This window comes from Ixodes scapularis, unplaced genomic scaffold (assembly GCF_016920785.2).
Source record: "Ixodes scapularis isolate PalLabHiFi unplaced genomic scaffold, ASM1692078v2 PGA_scaffold4__175_contigs__length_147842914, whole genome shotgun sequence".
Classification (NCBI taxonomy): domain Eukaryota; kingdom Metazoa; phylum Arthropoda; class Arachnida; order Ixodida; family Ixodidae; genus Ixodes; species Ixodes scapularis.
The window spans coordinates 120,212,170-120,233,886 of NW_024609879.1; the positions used below are offsets into that span (position 1 = coordinate 120,212,170).

The 21,717-nt window shown below is 39.9% G+C and overlaps 1 protein-coding gene and 1 pseudogene across 1 annotated transcript in view; one reads left to right on the top strand and one right to left on the bottom strand.

Moving 5' to 3' along the window:
* The first annotated feature begins 6,475 nt into the window (after positions 1-6,475).
* Positions 6,476-8,733, top strand: LOC120845286 (annotated as a pseudogene).
* A 3,660-nt stretch (positions 8,734-12,393) lies between these two features.
* LOC121837853 overlaps positions 12,394-21,717 on the bottom strand; it is a 38,616-nt gene continuing 29,292 nt past the window's right edge. The window contains exons 5-9 of the mRNA XM_042293689.1: positions 21,455-21,492; positions 21,116-21,233; positions 17,030-17,071; positions 12,575-12,646; positions 12,394-12,433 (exon numbers count right to left, since the gene is read on the bottom strand). Coding sequence (XP_042149623.1) covers positions 12,394-12,433; positions 12,575-12,646; positions 17,030-17,071; positions 21,116-21,233; positions 21,455-21,492 — 310 coding nt within the window. The remainder of the gene's footprint in view (positions 12,434-12,574; positions 12,647-17,029; positions 17,072-21,115; positions 21,234-21,454; positions 21,493-21,717) is intronic.

The following is a 21,717-nucleotide window of genomic DNA, read 5'->3' on the forward strand; positions in this document are numbered from 1 at the left end:
ACCTTGACCCTCAAATACTAACTTTGATTGAGTGTTTTCTTACAGATCGTTCTCCGTTTGTCCATGTGAATAACTCTAATTCTCCAGTGTCTTCTGTTACTTCTGGCGTCCCTCAAGGCTCCATTCTAGGTCCTTTGTTATTCCTCATTTACATCAATCACTTGCCGTTGTGTGTCTCATCACCGCTTAGTTTGTTCCCGGATGACTGCGTTATTTATCGTAAGATTACTAATGTTTCTGACCCTCTCCTTCTTCAAAACGATTTAAATACTGTTCTTGATTGGTGCAGTCTGTGGTCTATGAAACTTAACAGTGAAGAATGTAAAACCATGGAAGTGTCTCGCCGTGACACTTCGGCTTTTATTTATCATCTTGATAACGTTTCTTTAGAATGTGTGACTTCATATAAATGCCTCGGTGTGCATATTACCTCTAACCTCTCCTGGCATATTCATATTAACCACATCGTTGCTAATGCCAATTCTATGTTAGGCTACCTAAAACGTAACTTTTCCTGGCGCCAGTTTCTCTCAAATTAATATAATTCAAATCCTTGGTTCGCTCAAAATTAGAGTACGCAGCTTCAATCTGGGATCCTGGTCAGACGACGCTCACTTCTCATCTTGAGTCAGTTCAGAACCGCGGCGCTCGTTTCATACTTAATAATTATCACCGTACAACAAGAGTATAATTCATGAAATCTCTTCTCTCCTTGCCACAGCTTTCTTTGCGCCGTAGGTGTTCTCGTCTATGTCTTTTCTATAAAATATACAATTCTAACCCCATTCTTAAAAAGAAGCTCTTCCTCGACCCATCTTGCGTTTCTCCACGCGTTGATAATCAGTACAAAGTCGACGTTCCTCATTCTCGAACCTCAGCCTATCACGATTCTTTCATTCCTAGGACATCATCAGAGTGGAACCACCTTCCGGCGTGACCTGTGACCTATCATGTCTTCTATTACTGTTCGTTTTCTTTTTTTTCACTCACTCCCCTCCGTAACGTCCCCAGGGCGTTGAGGGTATGTAAATAAATAAATAAATAAATAAAGGTAATTATTTTGTATTGTTGGGAAAGCAACTTGTTGGAACTGCATATTTCGTTTGAGCGAAACGCCTCAATTTCAGAGGAACCAATTGCGCCAATACTACCGTGGTTCTTCAAGTACAAATAGTGTTGACAAGGTAGACAACATTGGAAAACAAAATTTCAAGAAAGGGGTTCCTACACATTGTTTAGAGCACATTGTTTTCCTCCTCTGCCTCGGGATTTTCAATTGTGCCTAAAGAGTCACAGAAAGTTTCCAGAAAGCTTCTTCGTTTAAAGTTCCCGCGCGGGATCCTGAGAACTAAATTTACAGGTCATGCTCTACACGTGCACTGAGTTGCATATTACTCATTACAGGAAATAAAATTACTTACAAATAAATACTATTTGGTGTATTTTGCAGTAATTTGAATAACTTTATTAGGTAGTAATCATAAGAGTAGCATGATCACTTTTGAGAGTAATAAAATTACTTGCAACCGTTACTATTTTGCATTTCCTTTCCTAATGGCACCCTTTGTTTGCACTATCTGCCATCGAATTCTCGAATCAAGTCTCGGATAGGGGTTTGGTGTACAGAAAGTGGTATGTACACGAATTTGTAATCCCGTGATTATAAGCCAATAAATCACAGTACAAAAAACCCGTATTCAAACCTGCCCGAAAACCGTTTCGCAAATATGAAGTAATTAGAGAAAAGTAGCCGTTACTTCTCTGAGTAACCAGTCAATTAATTTCACTCTTCGTTAATCGAGCAATCGAATTGAATACTTTTGAACCCAGAGTAATTGTAATTATAATCAATTTTTCAAAAGTAATATCTACATGACTGCCCCTGCGTTGCTTTTTTTTATGCCTGATAGCGATTTGCGACGAAATACGCATATCACTAAAACAACACCCTAATTCACAAAATTATGAATTATGGTTTTGTTTTACCCCTACTTGAAATCTGACCGCTCGTAGGACATCAACGAAAGCAGAAGGAAAGCAAGTCAAAAGACAATTTACTTATACTTCATTAGGAGAGTCAAAAAGCTTAAGCCATGGATTACACGTGACATTCTACATTTGAAGCGTAAAATACGGCGAGTTCTTAAATTGGGTAACGGGAATAACATTTCGTCTCTACCGTTTTTACGCAGACAGTTGAGGTCTTCTGTTAATATGCTAAACACCATTGTTTTTTTTTTATTTAACGTCACCTTGTATAACTATCTGTTTAGTGATCCCCGAAAGTTTTGGAGGTTTTTGAAACGAAAGAAATGTTCTTTCTCGGATATGAAACTGTACAATATCCTCAAAAATAACAAGCTGTTAATTTGAAATGCTTTCAACGAGTACTTCACGTATACTTTGGAAACGGGAATAGTTCTAAGTTATGAGAGCTCTAGAATAGTGATACCGGACATCAGCATTACTGAAGAAGGAGTTTTTATGGCCCTTCTTAACCTTGACTTTGGGAAGAACCACGGTCCCGACGACATTCCGAATGTTTTTTGTTTAGATACGGTGAATGGTCGGCAACGTTTTTGCATTTGATTTATTGCCATAGTCGTAATACGGAAGACGTGCCTGATGAATGGAAAAGGACTAGGGTGATACCAATATTTAAATCGGGTGACAGTCAAAGCGTCAAAAACTACAGACCTGTTTCACTTTTGTGTATGGCCAGTCAAGTTCTTGAACACTTCGTATTCAAACATCTTAAAGCATTTTTTGAGGACAGTACGTTTTTTACAGGACGAACAGCATGGATTCAGACGTGGTTTTTCCACTGTAACACAACTTGTTCATACGATACACGAACTTCCGGTTGTTATTGATATCGGCGGACAGACTAATGTTATCTTTCTAGATTTTGCGAAAGCGTTTGATCGCGTCTCCCATGACAAACTATTGCATAAGTTACTCTACATCATCAATAACGAGAATATATTACAATGGCTTGATTCCTATCTTACTAACCGTGCGCAGTGTGTTAGTGTCGACCGCCCCAATGTACAAAGCCGGTTTTTTGCTGACGATTGTGTTTTATTTGCTAAGGTAAACAACCCGTCTGATCAAGAAGAATTAAATTATTGCCTATCTTTGGTTCATGCATGGTGTTTAAAATGGAATATGGTTCTGAACTGTAAAAAGTGCGTTCATATGGCCGTGACGCGGAAGAACAACCCATTGTTTTTACATATACTATCAATAGAGTACCACTCGAGACTATTAAACAATATCAATACCTCGTAGTTTTAATTACCTTTGATTTGTCATGGGGTGCACATATTAAGTTTATAGCTCGTAAAGCAATGAGGAAACTCTGGTTTTTGAAACGAAATATTAACCTCTGTTCACCTGAAACTAAACTGGCTGGTTATAGAACCATCATAAGACCAATGCTAGGATATGCATGTATTGTATGGGACCCTCATACAAAGCTGTCAAATAATATCTTAGAGACTATGCAAAAAAAAAAAGCATTGCGGTTTGTGTACAACCGTTACGGTTTTATGTCATCCGTTTCAGATTTGTACCCAAGATCGGGATCGAGTGATTTAGCAAACCGGAGAAAAACAGAACGGCTGATGTTTCTTTATAATATAATACAATGTAATTTGGGTCTGTGTCTCTGTGATTACACTTCATTTAACGAAACAAGTCCCCTCGAGAGGCAAACACCAATTAACACTTGTCAAACCATTGTGTCGAACCGCTTTGTTTAAAGCATACTTTTTTGCTAGACCCACGTGTGAGTGGAATAAGCTTCCTGAAAGTGTTGTAAATTTGAGATCATTAGATACTCTTAGTGAAGCAGTACTCTCACACTTTGTTGAGTAGTGACTTTGTTTGTTTTCACTGCTACCGCTTGTTTTTGAATATTTTTTTGTACACTTTCTGCCCGGGCGTTCTACAGAATGCTCGCGGTATCACCTAATAACTAAATAAATAAATACATATTCACTACACTTCGCTGGAGCTGCGTCTTATAAAGTACATAGTAATCACCAATGCGTATACGATATTGTTGACACCGATAAGCAAATTAAACTGATTAAAAAAATAAATCGAGGATTACATTATTTGAGAAAAACCCAAACCGATTACAAATCTGCTACTTGAAAAATTACCTCCCTACTGAGTGCAGTAATTCAACCAATGAAACCTCCGTAAAAATTAATGAACCAATCTTGTTTTTATTGCGTGTTCCTACACAGCTGTTAGGTTTAAATAAGGGTACACTTTCTCAAGTTAAAAAAAAACAACAAGAAAACATTGTCAAACCTTAGTTAGGACAGACACGTAAGATTTTTTTCACATTTAAAAAGGAGCAGAGAAATCAAGATATGTATTGTCGGACTTATTATACGTGTGCCGAATCCTAGACAAGAGTGTGTCACAATGTGCAAATCAAATGGATATAAAAGTGCCCTAAACCTGTTTTGAAGTTGAGAAACATTGAATACAATCTTAGTAATTAGAAAAGGAGACTCAGTTGTGGCATTAATCAATTTGCAAAGGAATATAATGTCACAAAATTGCCTTGCTGAAAAAGGCGAGAGGGTGTTTTGAGAAGAAGTAAATATTCATATGAAAATTATGGCCCGATATGACGATCCGACAATAGCCTGACGAATCGTCGCTGGACGTATTCTAATTTAGGCGTTCGAGTTACACTTCTAGAGATCCACACGGTTGACGCATATCCATCCTTAATAAAACTAACGAACGAAGAAGCTGAAGAAAACAAGAATAACCATTGAATTATCATGTCATATATTATATTATGCTATAGGCACGTATTGAATCATTGGTGACTATTTTCAATTAAAGCAGTAAGAAAGATTCAAGACCAACGAACATCACAAAACAGCACAAAACACAAGAGTGGGCACAGCGGCTACATCAACCCAAGGCGCTAAAAAATGTCATTTGTTCGATCCAGTTTCTGCTTCTCGGACCGCTAGTTGCGTGCGAACAGCTCTATGACCATGCCAGCTGCTACCAGCCATGCTTTATCAGCGACACCGACGTTCCAACCAATGAGTCAAGGGGGAACACCACCGTCACCGTATGCAGCGATCCCTACAACGCTGTCGGAGGTCTTAAAGCGTGGTCGTCATCAACATCAATCATCGAGGCTATAAGAAGACGCAATAGGCCAGTTTGCTTCAGTGGGCACAGTGGCTACATCACCAACAGGATGCTAAAACCTGTGTTTGGTTTGAAGCAGGTGCTTATACGTTCCGTAGTAATAACCCTCTTTTGGTGTTGCTACTGTGTGCAGCTGTTGCTCATTCGAAACGAGTTTTGTCTCTTCTTTGTGGCGATGTGGAAGTTAACTTAGGTCATTCCACTTTAAAATGTTTCAAAGTATAATAGAAGGGCAAACGGCTATTCATAAAGAAATAGCAGATCTTAGAACCCAGCATCACGCAACGGAAACAGTAGTCGCTGAAATCGACGACGAAGTAAAGGAAATCGATTGATCTTTCCACGGTATCGTTATTGAGCCAAAAATAATGAAATCTCTGGATACAACAATTTATGGCCTTCAAAGACCTATAAATCAACAGAACAAAAAAGTTGCTGATTTAGAAGACCGCGGTCGCCGCGCAAACCTTCTTGTTTTGGGGGGTAGATGAAAGACCTAACGAGGGCGGAAAACAATTACGAGCCAAAGTCATCAACGACACTTTCAGTGTTGAACTAAGTACACCTCGTGTTTCGGTGGCTTGTATTCATCGCATTGGAAACAAATTAGATGACAACAAAAAAAGATCCGTTATCCTGCATTTTCAGAATTTCAATCAAAAGGAGCTGGTTCTACGAAATGCATACAAACTGAAAGGATCCAAAATTTTTCTTCAGAATAACTACTCCCAAAGTACCCTTCAAACACGGAAGGAAGTGTTTGTGGAAAAGTGCAAGGGCCGAAAAAGAAAGGGGAAAAAGGTGCGCTTAATGGGCGATAATTTACGCATAGATGACGAGCTGTATGTACCAGATAGTTCAGCCAATTCGCGTGTTAGGCTCGCTCTCAGTTCAAATCAGCAGCCGCCCGAATGAGTGACGCCGGCTCCTGTGACTGCAGAAAAAGAACTGCGTTTTGTAAACCTCAATCCGATAAATCTTATAAATAAGATAGACCTCCAAGAGTCGACGCTGTTGAAACTCAATCCGCACGTAGCCGTGATCACTGAAACTTGGCTGAATGACAGCGTAACTAACGAAAAAATAGTCAGAGTGCAGGCGAGCTGGTGTAAGTTGAACATGATGGTAAACCTGTTTACAGGTTTACAATCATGTTCAACTTACACCAGCTCGCCTGCACTCTGACTATTTTTTCGTTAATCATACCTGAAGCAGGCTTAATCCCTTTTTCTTATGAATCCACTCTTCCTACGTCGTCTTCTATACTAATTTTCAAGCATACATGGTACTGGACAAGTTGCCATTTCGTTTGGCGGAATCGGAAGCAGACGTAGCGTTCTATGGGCTATCGTTGCGAAAAAACTTCATCGACCCATTGCAGTTCAGCCATCTATCAACAAGTGGTTTATCTTGGAGTTCAAAGAAGAAAGTTATCAAGATCTACAGGGAAGGAGCCACCAGGAGAATACAAGAACTCTACACGGCGTGCAACAGACTTTGGGACCTCCTCTTGGGAATGGACTACAGGCGTCGCAAGGAGTTCCAGCACTGGGACAGCATCAACAAGGCACAGTTCCACAGGATCTGGTATGTCAAACGAACGCAAGTCTTGAATTCTGTTAAGATAATGAAGAGGAGGGAGAATTGTTTGCCACTGGCATGGCGTAATGATTAGTGTGTGTCGGGATCGCGTTTAAATGTAGTCAACCCTTGTAACATTTCGATTTCAGAAAGAACGGAACGTTTTTTATCCAAGGGACCTAAATTTTGTCTCAATGTGAGGCCTTCCAGACTCGATGTATTTACCACTGTTCAAAACGTTGCGCGCGTAGTAGGTCATGATGAAAATACCGCTTTTGTGGATCAGACGGTGGGGAGATTAGATAAAATCATGGGAGATATGTACCCGAAAGAAAAAAGGAATTTTAATGATGTAAACATGGTCAAGAATGAGATAGATTCACGGTCGTTAAAATTACTCCAAACAGATAAATCGGGGAGGTTTGGTATCCTCCCGATGAAAGAATTTCAAAACAAAGCTGAAAATGCCATGAGTGTATTGTTCAAGGACTGGAACGGAAAGTTGGCAAAGATGAGAAGGGACATATGCACAGTGTTAAAGGAAGAAGATAAAGAGCAAGTTGTCAAAAGCATAATGAGTCAATCCAAAATGTACCTATGTTTAAAATTTTTCCTAAAGGACCATAAAGTGCAGATGACTCTCAGAGTGGTTGTAAACGAAAACGGAACGTGGCAAAAAGTTGTGTCTAAGTTTGTGCAGCATGGGTTAGGTCAGGTCAGTTTAGACAAATCCTTATCGCTGAGAAACACAGAAGAACTTATTCGGATCTTAGAACACAACCATGGGAGGAAGAGTTCGGTATTCTCCATGGATATAAAAGATTTGAATTATTCTCTGGAAAAGAATAGGCTGATGAATGCCGTGAAGGAGGTGCTAGAGTTGAATCTGGTAAAGTTTCAATCAGGATCGGGCGTAACAGTGGAAAGCTTCCTTACCGTGTTAGATCTTTATTTAAAGTCAACAGTCCTCGAATATAATAATCGAAAATACATCCAGAAAGAAAGTGTATGCATAGGCTCGTCGGTCGCTCCGTTGTTAGCTGTGATATACCTCAACATTTTGGATAGAGATGTCACGTTAGGTGACTAGGTAACTAGGATGAATGAAATGTCACGTTAGGTGACATCTCATTCATCCTGTTTGACAGGAGGAATGAGATGTCACCTAACGTGGGCTTCATCAGAAGATATGCAGATGACATTTTTGTCTGCACGTTTGAAGAAGGAAAATCGGAGTATCTTGAAAAGCTTATTAGGTCAACAGACCCGGAGTTGCATTTCACAGTAGAAAAACCAGAGGAGAACATGTAGCAGTTTTTGGACTTGCGCATTCAGGTAAAAAATGGCTTATGTTGGGAATATGGTAAGAAGATGGCTAAACCGGTGCTTCCGAGACAAAGTTGTCACTCTAAAATTATTAAGGCGGGAGTTGCGAAATCATTAATTGGTAATGCGCTAAAAAGGTCATGCACCCATTTCATGAGTCAAGCTTTAGAAAGACAATGGGGTAGACTGGAGGACGCGGGGTATGAGGAAACTTTTCTAAAACGGCAACTTTCTATTCAAATCAGAGACAAGCGGAATGAACCAACTGTGAGGAACTGACGAGTTGCTATAGCGTATTTTCACGATATTTCCCATAACATAAAAGCGTCGGCGAAAATGTTTGGCGTAGAAACAGTGTTCACATCCGATTTTATGTTATGAAAGCTTACACCTTTTGAATCGAAACAGGAAGTTTGCCAGAAGGCACATCGCGAGAAGTCGGTACCGTGTGAGAATTCTGTGGTTTATGCGATTCCTTTGGAGTGTGGACTTAAATACGTAGGTCAGATGTCGAGATGTCTAAATGATAGACAGACAAAACGCAGACGGAATGTGCAAAACAACGCGTCCAATTCCGAGTTAGCCAGGCACCTTCTAGAGTGTAATAATTGTAAAGCCAACTGGTCTAAAACGGAAGTAATTTACAAAGAACGCAATGATATCAAACGTGTAGTCCAAGAAACGATTCGTATAAAAAAGTCTGGCAACTGTATAAGTCAGGCGTTATTGCAGTTTGGGAACGAATATAAACAATTTCTACGCTTGTAAATTTTTTTTTTTTTGTAGTACTAGTGTTGTTTATATGTGTATCCTTGGACTTGTTCGAGAAAGTCGCAGTGTTATCCATTTGTGGTTCGTGGTAGGAGGGCAATGTCGTTCTCATTTTTGGAGATGGCCCCAGTTCCGGCTGTTAGAAGTGTATAGTATTGTTTCTTTGGACTGAGTGATTTGTTAGAGGAAACGCACCTTTGAAGGTCCAACCCTTTCTTTGTGTTCAGTAGTGATTTCACCTACGTTCGCCGGGTGGCGGTGGTTATGCTAGAATGTGACCCTTTGTGTTAGTGCCCACAGCCGAGGTCAAGGGAGATAAGAGAAGGTTTACCCAAGTGTCATTGTCCTCTTGTCATGTGTGTATTTTTTTGTGGAGACGGCGTGTTCGAAATCAACTTTGCAGCTGAGTTTGAGACGTTGCCTCCTCTTTTACTACCTTCTGTTGTGTTCTCTTTTCTGCCCCAGTCTCAGGTTTACAATCATGTTCAGCGTAACTAATACTGACATAATTCCGGAATCTTATAAAATGTATCGGCGCGACCGTCCCACCCGGGGGGGGGGGGGGGGGGGGGGGGGAGTGTGTTTGCTATTATTACGGAATCCAACGTTGAAGTTATGGTTTTGGACCAAAACCGGGACCACGAAAGCCTTTGTTTGAAATTAAACTGTTGGGGTCAGACGATTGTTTTGTCTGCTGTATACAGAGCTCCGCCAGCAATTATCGATTTTTTGTATAAACTGTATAATCATGTTTCACTGTTTCAAAATAACTAACTAATCATCACTGGGGACTTCGATCTTCCCGATTAAGATTCCGTTGAGGCCTCAAATGGCCCTTCACAGTCATCCGATATTATTTTTGATATGATGTTTTCCTTCGACCTTTCACAAATAGTTAAGTCGTTTACCCGTGAAGAGGGTTCTTCACGCTCAAACTTAAATCTTGTGTTCATCAGCAAGAACTTGCCAGACTTTCACGTTACTATTGAGGAAAGTATTTCAGATCATAATTTGGTGGCCTTTTTTTACTCCATGGAGCGATCCGTTAAACGACCTTGCCAGGTCAAAATTGTGAAAGATTATTCAAAAGCAAACGACGAAAGCGTTCTTGATTATTTAGAATTTCAGCTTGACTCTTTCGTAGGGTCCGACGTTAATGATCTTTGGGAAGCATTTAAATCAATCTTTAATTACTGCATAACTAAATTCATTCCAGATAAAATCATACGACCAGAAAGGCCAAATCCTTGGTTTAACAGAGATATAATACAATTGAGGCGTCGACTTATGAGATTGAAGAGAGGGAAACCTTGTGACGATCTCCGGATTGAAGAAGCACGGGAAATAATAGCTTGCACCTGAGGTGCGCGAAGCTAGAAACTTTTATTCTTCGTATACGCTATCACTTTCCGAGTTTCGTGTAGAAACTTTAAGGCCCATTTCCAGACTTGTGTTTCAATCTAACTGAATAAGACAATGCCGGTTTTAATCCTCTTGCGATAGCTCTTTAGACCGGCTGTATAGCATCGGATCCGGTCGTAAGTCGTCACACGAGGCTTCAAAAATGGCTCTTGTCTCAGTCGGTCGGAGACTCGTAGCCAGATGAATAATCAGGTGTGGTATTTGTTTCGAGCCGTAGCTAGACTCATTTTCACCTCAGAAACCATAGAGAAAAAAGTGCCGCTTCTCACAGAGAATTACTAATTTCCACCTTTATGTAGATAATTAAGATGTATTAAGGTGCATTTTAGGATTGATATATTTTATCTTATCAAGGCATACACGTTTCAGACGCGAAAAAGCACGCTTCTTGCTATGACAACGAAATGTTGTAAGAACTACTTCGCGCCGCGTATGAACAAGGCGGAAAACTTGTTTGTATTTTAATGAGGTTTAATCGAGTACAGTAAAATAGTTTCATATATATAACATGATGTAAGAATATTGTTTATTCAAAGGTCACTTAGAATTGCGAATTTATATTGTTATAGGCATTCAACTGTTCTTCATGAGTGTTTGAAATCTCTGAAAAATAAACATAAAAATATTTTTAAAAATGAATCCCACTTTCCTCTTAACTAGGAATTTTAATAAGCTGACCGTGTTCCATTCTTGAAGTACGTTTTCTCAATATTGTAATATATATTAGAGGATTTAATAATTTTTGCGCGTTGTGTTTTTCAAGTGTGTATATCTCTAAAAGACAAGAAATTTGACGGCCCCTATCATACCTTTACTATAAAACAAATTTCTAAAAATCAAAATAAATTTGAATTTTTCAAAGTGAGCGACTTTGCATTATGTTAGAAGGTCCCTTTCTAACTAAGGATCTTAAAATGGACTCTTACTTCCAGTTGTCCATGTGAAGAAAAGTGACAATAATCTGCTTAGCGTTTAGTCTAAGTTATGGTTTATTTTCCTTAGAAAAAGAAGGTACGTAACAGTAGGTATAACCTGTTCATATTTAGTTTTTGCATAACTGCCACCCTTTAAATAAAGAACTAATTATTACCATGAACGGAAGTCAGTATCTTTTTCGAAATTGCTGTGCACGGCGAATCATGAATAGAAAAAAAAATGTACATAAAAAACATTTTGAAAGAGATAGCAAATGAATTTGAGTATAAGCTAATAAATCACTAAATACACAGTGAATTGCCTACTGTGGATCAGAGTGATCCTGGGAGTCTTTAAAACAAATTGTTACGGTTGTGTAAGAAAATATGAAAACAAAATGCGTTGAAGAGATCGCTCAGCGCAAAGAATCAATTTTCTCAAATGGTCATAATACACCTTGTAAAATTTCGTCATAAAAAACATCACGGCTAGTCCATGATCTACTGTATTATATAGTACGGAAGTTAATTGAGTGAACGCCTAAGCCAGATTCAATGCGAAGCGCAAGTTCGTCTGCTTCTTGCACAAGCATCGCAATGATGTAAGAATGTCGAGCTCCTATTGGCTGATTTGAAAGAATAGTTTGGAGACCTCAAGGCATCCGAACTTCGTTTCAGCTTAAAACCAGACAGAGCTGACGATACGAGGTAGTAAGTCGAATCAAACAGTTTCAAGAGCACAAGTCACTGGGACTTCTCTGAATATCACTAGTTCAGGAGTGATAGAACGCATAAAGAAACATGACGAACACAATGTTGCGCTTTTGAAGCTGTCTGATTGGCACCATCAGCTCGTAGAGTCGGCTGCGTGTGGAAGTGCACTATCACCATAGGAGATGTTGGAGTGTCTATAAGCCGAGAAATAGTGCGGGAATAAACTGATATTTTTATCCTCCCGGGGTGGAGCGTTGTTTTTGTTCTCCAATCATTGCATATTTTTTTAGAATTCACTGAAGTTCTATATTATGGCTTCAAATTAAATGGCCACGTACACACACGCAGTGATGCATGCGTTCGCATGTATGCAGTGATATATTTTTGTTCAACTTTTGGCTATTGCGATTTAGCCTGACTAGATTTTTAAAAACACCGGTACGGAATATTGAAATGGGTCTATCATGGAACTTTATACGGATTTAAGAATCGGCTTGCAAGTTTTATGACCCCTTGAAATTAGTGCAGTATAATGTTTTATTGTATACTGAATTATCTTATTTTTTAATGGTTTCTTTGTGAGACTGAATATAATATTTAGCAATATAATTGCAAACTTGCTCAAGAGAGCGGCTAAAAATTGTTGAACATACCTTTGGGAGTTTGAAGAACGGACTAATGGTCGAAAATACTTGGTTTTAAACAGTTTGTTTTTGTTGCATATGCTGAAATAAAAACAATAAAAACATCAAGAATCTCTGATAAAACCGGTAAAAAATAGCTCATATTCGAGCTCTAGTCGAGATTCGGCGCAGTCACACTTGTTCACAATAACTTCAGTGAAACATTTTTTCTGTACCACTTTTAGCAGGGTGGTAAAACGATCCAGCTTCGAACAGACAAAGCTGTCTCAGCTCGCTCTGGCTACTCTCAGCAGTCCTACCACATTGCCGGACTGCAGAAAGCGAGAATTGAATCCTCTAAAAAAAGTTAAAGTATAATTTTAGATCTGTCTTTCGACTTCCTGCTCCTCGTGTGGTATTACTGTGTTCTGGGGAGAAGGTGGTGAGCTCCGGTATGGGATCGAGCCTTTGCCTGGTATGCTTGTCAAATGGTTGGTGTGCAGTTTTACCTCGCAGAAGAGGTGCTGATATCGTCTTGATTTTATACTCAAATTTGAAAATTAGTAAAAATATATATATGTATATAAGTGTTGTTGAGCGTAGCTGCGTAAATGTACCGCCGATGGAGGCTACGCAGAACCAAATCTGGATTTAAAATAAAAGTCTTATATAAAATTGCTCTTTTCCCATCTGCACTTGGGAATGAGTGGCTGGACACATTAATATCTACTCGGAGAGTGAAAATAAAGACAAATATACTGTAAACGACTTAATTTCGCAAGGACCTAATTTTCGCGAATCGCCTACGATTCGCGAAGAATAGGTCCCGCGAATAATTCCGCTAAATTGTAAGCACATTGGGATCTATATTGAGAATCCCCCGCGCCACGAAAATCATAATCGGCGAATTATTTCAAAACTTCAACTCTGACCTAAATCGCGAAATATTGAGCCCGCAAAAAATAAGTCATTTAGAGTATATATATATATATATATATATATATATATATATGGGCACGAATTTTCCTAGGGGTAACTCTTTATTGCCTTATATTGGATTTTCAGTTTTATGATGCAACCTTGACTTTTCGCACTATTGCGCCTTCACGCAACTATCCATTCTGTGAGTATGGATAGCGTATTTGTGTATTTTATACGCCTGTCATTGTACCTTGATAGCGTTTGGCTTTGGGGTTGAGGAGTCTTTTTCTAATTTTAATTTTAGCACGGTGTTTAGTAACAGTAACCTCCCGGCGCTTAGCGCACACAAATGCAATTTATTCGCTGCTATACACCATGACAATATTTATTAGCACCACGGTTCACATCTGTTAGGTTTACAGCCCAGGACGCGTATGTTTTTCGTTTCGGAAAGGGACCATTGCACGCGCCACGCGCACGAACGCTGAAATTTGAATCAACCAGAAGCACTTTTGTAGAATGGAATATAGGCTGCATCTACATGAGTGCGACCGTCGCGCATCGAATACAGATGGGACTATTTTATTTGATAGTAAATGGGTAGAACAGGAAGAAGTAGGAAGACAGGCTGCGTGCGAATGAGCTCTGTTCGAATCGAAGCGTTACGATCGCATTCATGTGAACGAAACCTTAGACTTTTTGCTGAATTACCCAAGCCCCAGGGAGCGTACGCATGCTACATGTGTAGGATCACGTGCTGGCGTCTGCTACAGTAACTTTTCCAAAGCAGATCTAAAACACATGGCTTGTTCATTCAGGTAAGACGAACGAATGCGGCATCTGTGCCCGCGTTTCGAGCTTTCTTTGTGGTGCTTCGCTAATTTTTGCAAAATTGAATTGCGAGACTCTTCGACCTCTATTTGCCTCCGTAATGACTTGCTTCTGATAGAAGGAGAACGGATTTACTTCAGAAATTTCTCGAAACTAGCAAGCTGCGGCCTGAGCTTACCAAGTTCCAAAAACGCTTGTCTCAAATTCGCAATTGCTTTTGTTCTCCTCTAATAGTTCCGCACGCGGACGAAGGACATACTTTGTGCAAATATACAATCTTATTAACTGCAGATAACACGAACGCTCTTGTTCGCCCGCTGTTGGATGCAAGGAAGGTGGGCGTAAGCGAACCTGTTTGCGGCCCGCGCACCTTGCTTCCCGCAGTGAACGTCACGTTTTGATGTCGGGGAAAATTGGTGAAAAACTAGTGAGAGCGAAGTTCATGTTTCAGTAGTGGACAAATTATGATTTTCTAAAATTAACTAGAGTGAATCTGGGCGAGCGAGATAGCATTTCATAACCAGAAAGCAAGCAGCCTAATAGAATATTATAAAAACGATTCCTAACTTTGATATATGTTATGAGCCCATTCGTTAACACACTACTGCTTGATACCTCGTGAAGTGGTAGCTTATGCAGTAGGTTTAAATATTCTAAGTTAAATTTTAGCTACATATGATTTCGACATGAATCCTGCTGTAGTGATCTGTGTCACCACAACAGCAAAGTGCGCGTTAAAGAGATCAAGCTAGTTGTATTGTGTTTAGGAAATCATAGCTCTTCAACAGTTACACAAAAAGTCCTTCTCAGACAACCTGGCTTTTCAATGTAGAAGTATTTACATAAGTCATATGAGGTCTATTTTACGTAGCTTTCACAAGGCTTGCTTGTTTTAAATATTAAACGAGGGACGTAACGTATTTATTTAAAATCTAAATTTTTTCCGCAGATACCAGCCGCTTGGAGGTTGTACTTATATCCATTTTTTTACAGCTTATCTCTGGGGCCGAATGCCCTGACACCACCTGTGTGGCAGCCTCTCAATAATCCGGTGGAACAACATTTGAGAAGCGTCTCTCTCCTACGCTGGGGCAGCTCATTTCAGATTATTAATGTCCGCGAAATGGCTTCCTCCCAAAGGGATTTTTTATGCCACCCAAAAGGCGATAACCACCATGGGTATGGCCCGGTCAGGCCATACCAACGCGCGACCAAAAGTCTGGCTGGTTACACGATGTGTCAGAAAAACCCGATCAGGCGTCGCACAATCACTGCGTCGTCTACATTCACGTGACTTCGTGAATGGCCGGGGTTTGATCGCGTTCGGGCGTCCTTTTGGCACGTCGTACGACCTGCCAGACGTTTGGTTGCGCATGGGCGTAGCCTGCCAAAGTCCCCTGTTACTATCACATGCTGGGTGCAATAAAAAAAAACCTGCGCGGTGGTCATTTCGCGATAATTAATAAGCTAAAAGCACCTCTTCATGCGTGTGTGTAAGGCACTTACAAAAACTGTTTCCAGCAGGGCACGGGGAGCTTATCACAGGGGTGGTGCAAGGACATTCGTTTACAAGGAAAGTCCGTCGAGAAAATGGATATATGTACAAACAATCAAGTAAGCGATATCTGCAGTAAAAAAATGAATTGTAATCGTACAATGTATACTATAGTTTTAGAGGTAGCGTTGCATTGACATGGAAACTGGTACATCCCCATGTAGCACAATGTTTTGGGCTAACATTTACTTTTGTGTTTGAATTTAGGGACTTAAAACGCCCGAAGCAACAAAGGTACAGTCAAACTTGACGTTCTCTGGCCAGACTCTGAGTATCTCGGCCTTAATTCGTGAAACAAATGCCTAAGTTAGGCTTCAACGCTGGTAGTTCGACTTTCACCTGGCATCTTTGTTCCTAAGTAGCAAAACACGCTACTAAATTAGGTTTCAACTTTAATTGTTCGGTTTTCATCAGGCCAACTTGGGGCCTAAATTCCTAAATAAGTACCATAGTTAGGCTTTACTGCTGATACCTAGGTCCGTACGTGGCTTCTTTAACTCAAGTCTCCCACTTGGGAGATTATATGGTGAGCCAGAGAAAAGCCATAATAATGTCAAAAAGAAATAATCTGACGCCGACTAGCGCAACAATACTTAAAAAACAAGCTAGCTGGTGGTGATTCATGGTAATAAAAAGCCGAGACTCAGCAACAGAAGGGAACGAACACAACACAACGTCTTTTGAGAGGTTGTGTTGTGTGTGTCCCCTTCTGTGTTCCTGGGTCTCGGGCTTTTATTACCATTAACCAACTAACGCGTTAGAGCAAAACCGTATTATGGCTGAGTTTGGCCCCTAGAAGTTTCAAGTATGTGCCAAGTTAAATGTTTTTTTTGTTTTGTTTTGTTTTTTTGGTGTGCTGCCCGAATCCTGTTCAAAAATGATTGAAAGTAATTCAAACAATAAATCCAACATTTTAACCTCAGCAAGTATTCAAGTAAAACTTAGAGATTTTATGTGTGTGCAACTTTCAGAAGCAATACATCGCGGCGGAATAATATTTTGTGCCTTTAACTTCTTGTTTAAAATTTGTTTTAAGGGCAGTCTTCAAAATTATGTTCTTTTGGATAAAAGGAAAGAAGCCTCCGAGGAACACATGCTGTGAATTTGGTTTCGGCTATTTTTTTTTTTCCTTAAAGATTATTAAGTATTTTCATGAAGCAAAAAACATCATTGCTTACTTGAAGTATTCATCCCAAGTTTCACTGCTGGAACGGGCAGTGCTGTAAAATAACGTAGTGTTCGATTTCTAATAAATTATAAAAAAAACATACAAATGCAATAAAGATAATCTTCGGCTCTCTAGTTGAATCTGTGAAAGTTTAGAAACTCGGAGTAAGATTGAAGGCACGCAGAGGAGCATTTAGACAAAGAATCTTTGAATATTTGAAATTTTACGCGCTAATAATAAAGAAAGGCCTCCGGTAGGCCTCATAGAGGGACAGAACACAATTTTATACCATCAACTTATATTATGACCTAAGGTCAAAATATTCATTATGCGGTTAATTCACGGCTATAGTCTTTCTGAATGGTGGGTTATGGCAGCCCGTGATAAAACTCACAATCAGAGAATCACCTGTCAGCATTTTGCCTTCCTGCCTCCCAGGTTGCTGCGGATATTAGCCAGATAGCTTTTCCATGGGAAAAATAATGTCTATGCTTGTTCCTTACACACATGATTCACAGTGAAAAATTATACCCCATACAATACTTTTTATTTCCAATTTAAATGTGCCGACATAGCACAAGTGTGTGGTATAATATATAAATATTATTTTAGGCAAAACGTTTCGTACTCTACTTTATTATTCCACTGGAGCATTGGAGACAGGGAGATTGTCTTCGTTGAAGTGGCCTGGGCTCGCTTGCTTAGCCTTATGTCACGGGCACTTTCATCGACGTACGTGATCTCCAAAGAGGAAATATTTGAAAATACACCGCTGAAAGAACTGTACTTGATCGATTGAAACACAATCGACGAAGCCGCCGAAATGCACAACCTTTGGCGGAGCCGGGATTTGAACTCCGGGCTTCCCAATATACGGTCGGGTATGCTCACCGCTACACCAGTCTGCCTTGCCTTTGTGTCGTTTCCTTCTTGTCTTATTAATGCACCGAAACGAAATATGCTCGATCAGATAAGTTCCGAAGGCACACGATGCCGCGTGGAACGCAGAATGACGTTTGCTGGCACCTGGCACGCTCTCGTTGTGCTCCAGAATACCTTTCATGTTAGTCTCGTCCCAATATTCCCTAAATATTTCGTCTCTCGGTGGCTTCGTAGAATGTTTTAATCCATCAAGTACGGTTTATTCACATCCATGTTTTTGATTATTTTCTCTCTGAAGACCACGTGCGATGATTAAAGTGCCCATGATATATTCAAATACGTGGGTCTTGATTTTCGCAGGTAATGACACCGTGTCTCTGAAGCCAGGGCCGCACTGCACATACATCTAGGGTGCCCTCGTATGCGCTTTGATTAGGGGGATAACCTCTGGTCATTTTGTTCCGAACACTTATTTTTCTTCCTTGTTCTGATGCGCGTGAAAGAGCGCGTCGCAGCACGCGTTCGTGGCGCTGACTGTGCTATGGCGACATTTGTTCGGCGATTTTCTTGTATTTTACATGCGTCGCATGCTGTCGCCATTGGGCACTACAAAGGATGGCATCATCATAAACAGGAGGAAAATGAGTGACCCTACCAGACCCTACATACCAATACAATCTTCGGTTTGACTCTTATAGAATACCTTGGTCAAGGACGAATTACGGACATACTCAATTAGCGTACTTAATTCCTGATTTCTTAAATAAACATCCGGCCGTAAGAGAAATGATTCATGAATGCGGCTCAAAGCTTACCTTTAAAAGAAATATAAAACGGTACCTTCTATCATGTCCCATTGAATGAATGTTTTTAAAAAGTGTTTGTATCCAATGGTGGAGCTTCATTTATTCTAGTGCATCCTATGTCCCCGAAAATTGTTATGACATGACTACTGTATAAGTTATGTTGTTTTGATCTGTATTTGTGGGCCGTTCTGTTTCCCCGTGGTTTCTGTGTTTATATTACAACGTGTCGTACTATACGCTGAGCAATGTAAACTGGTGATAGGGCCAAGTCAGGCAGAACCCATCTGCCTTTTGCCTTGTCATCCGAGACCTTGTGTCTGAATAAAGCCAATTCAATTCAATTCAATATACAAAATACAGTCTACAAATTGGAGGTTCCGCAATATCCGTGTTTCGAATGTCGCGTTTCAAGTTTTCTCCTTGAACGCACTGCCATGGAGCAGTCGAAGCACGTATTTCGCGGCGACTCGCGTGTCAATCTGTATGCAGACTGTCTTTTGTATTATACATAATCAGTGTGACCCCAGCTAAAAGCAATAATTAATACACGGGTCCTCAAAACAAGAAATAGTTGGTGTAAATTTGACGAGACAAACAGTGAGAGAAATTGTCGAGCACAGCGAGCAAGTACCACATGCCGGAAAGCGACGTACCGCGTTCCCCGCGGTGGTGTGCGCTTTCAGAACGGATCTGATTGGATATATTTTGTTTCGGTGCATTAATAGGGCCCGACAGGAAACGACAGAAACACAAGACGGAGGGGTGTAGTGCTTAAGAAACCCAGGGGAATATTCAGAGACCCGTAGTTCAAATCTCGGCTCCAGCAAAGAGTTTTTTTCTTGCGGTGGATTCCTCAAATTTATTTTATTCGATAAAGTACGATTTATTAATCTGTATATTTTGAATTGCTTACTTAGTGCTGTATATAAAGGGTGTCGTCTTGCACCCTTTTGTCCCATATAATGCGCCCCAAAACCTAAGTTGGACGTACAGTACAGCACACTGACATCGAACAGACGGCCCCCTCTTTTATGAGGGCTTGATAACGGTACGATATAACTTACTAAACAGCTAATGTATAGGTACCAAATACTACAGACAAAACACTGAGATTTTATAGTAGGGCAAAAGATATCCCCGATTGCTTTTCTTTTTGTAGTCAGTAACACGAACATCAGTTTTTTTAATAAATTGTACCACTCCTCTATCAAGCCGCTCCTAAGCGTTTCCGCTCGTGTGAGCAAGCGCAAACTGTTACACGCCTGCCGTAGCCACCTTAATACTCATTCTACACGTTCTTTAACGTCTGGGGGCAGCAGTCTTACCTGCAACGAGATATAAAGTGCATGATATGAACTTAGTTTTGCTATCCTTTCACTAGGATTTGCAAGCTATAAAACAAATAAGCAGCTCAGCACCCACAATTTTAAGCGCAACAAGTGGACGCGTCTAAGGTACCAAGTGGCGCACTCATGAATGATCATTGCGCAAAAACACGGACAACAAAAAAGTGCTAAAAGTACCAAATTAACACACACGCTACCTCATTGTATCATTATATAGATGTTAGCTAACACCCCCTGGAAGTACAGACTTTGACAAAACAAAAACTCTATTTCCATGTTTTTGCCATGCAGCTACATCATCCTGAAGGAATATGTGCACTAACTGTTAATTTTTAAAAGAAAGTATGAGCTGGGTGATAAACGCTGTTGTAAATTGTTTGATTTTAGCGTGCACCATTTGAAGAAGGCATATATAACATAGCATAATTTGAATAAAAATATAACTGAATATTTATGTTTAAATCATTTCAGGTTGTTCCGCCGAGCAAAGGGATTTCATGAAATGTCCGTTACCGTCGTTTAGTAATCAAACGCTTAGAATACTTTGGAATTTAGCCTATACCGGTAAATTAACTTATACACCAACAAATCGCTCCATAAGAGTGATATTTATATCGCTCAGCGATAGTTCATCGGTTTTACAATCTGTATAATTTTAAATGTACATTAATTGTAGGAATAAGAAAAAAAGAGCAGCGGGAGGACGCGTATATTTCGTACCTATATTATAATATTTATTCTTAATAACCCTGTGTAATTAGCTATTGGGACTTTCTAAGTTTAGCTAAATTTAAAGTAAATGATGTATACCCAATAGAGTAGGGCGTAAGTTTGCTAAATTTAGCAGACCGCTAGCAATGTAAAAGTTAGCGCGACAGCCTTTTGCGACACTCTTTTGCAACTTCCCGCTCCCCTAACGGAAGGCAGCCGTATTACGCTCGGCATTAAAAACACTTTACTATAAAATATGACCGTCATGGCACAGGCTTTCAATAAACGCAAAAGACTTGATTTGATTATTGTGACCACTGAAGCTTGTAGGGATAAATAGGCGGGACTCACCTGTTTACAACTAGTTCAGACATAAGATTTCCGGTATTCACAATGTTGTCTGAACTTTGGTCATACGTTAAAATCATTGGCACCGTTGTATAGCACAATGACTTGTGCAGTGCTAGCCCTTGAATATAAATATCAAGAATATGAATGTACAGGAGTGAGATTCTTCTTTTTTGTTACTGTGGTTCATAAGCTCAGCGTGTTGAGCTTACTTTCACTGTCTCACAGGTATACTCTACGCAAGCAAGGTTGTCACATACTTGCGTGGACATGTATGAATTCAGAATGTCCGAAAGATATATCTGCCAAAACTTTAAAGAACCATAATGAGAGCAAGCTTACCCATCAAATTTATTAAATCGCCTTGATAGAGCCTTTGTCTGGAAGATAACATTTTGGTATTTTCAAAAAGCTTTTGTGAAAGGCTTTATGGCACCGTGAATGTACATAGATATTTCTTTTTCTTGACTACTTAGTTTGCTTAACCGCTACCCAAATATCAGTTTGCCAGGGAGACATTTGGAGGGTTTGATTGTTCATACCTGTATCTGTTTATGTGGCTCGTTTGCTACTATACCAGTTCAATATAATATATTGATTAATTT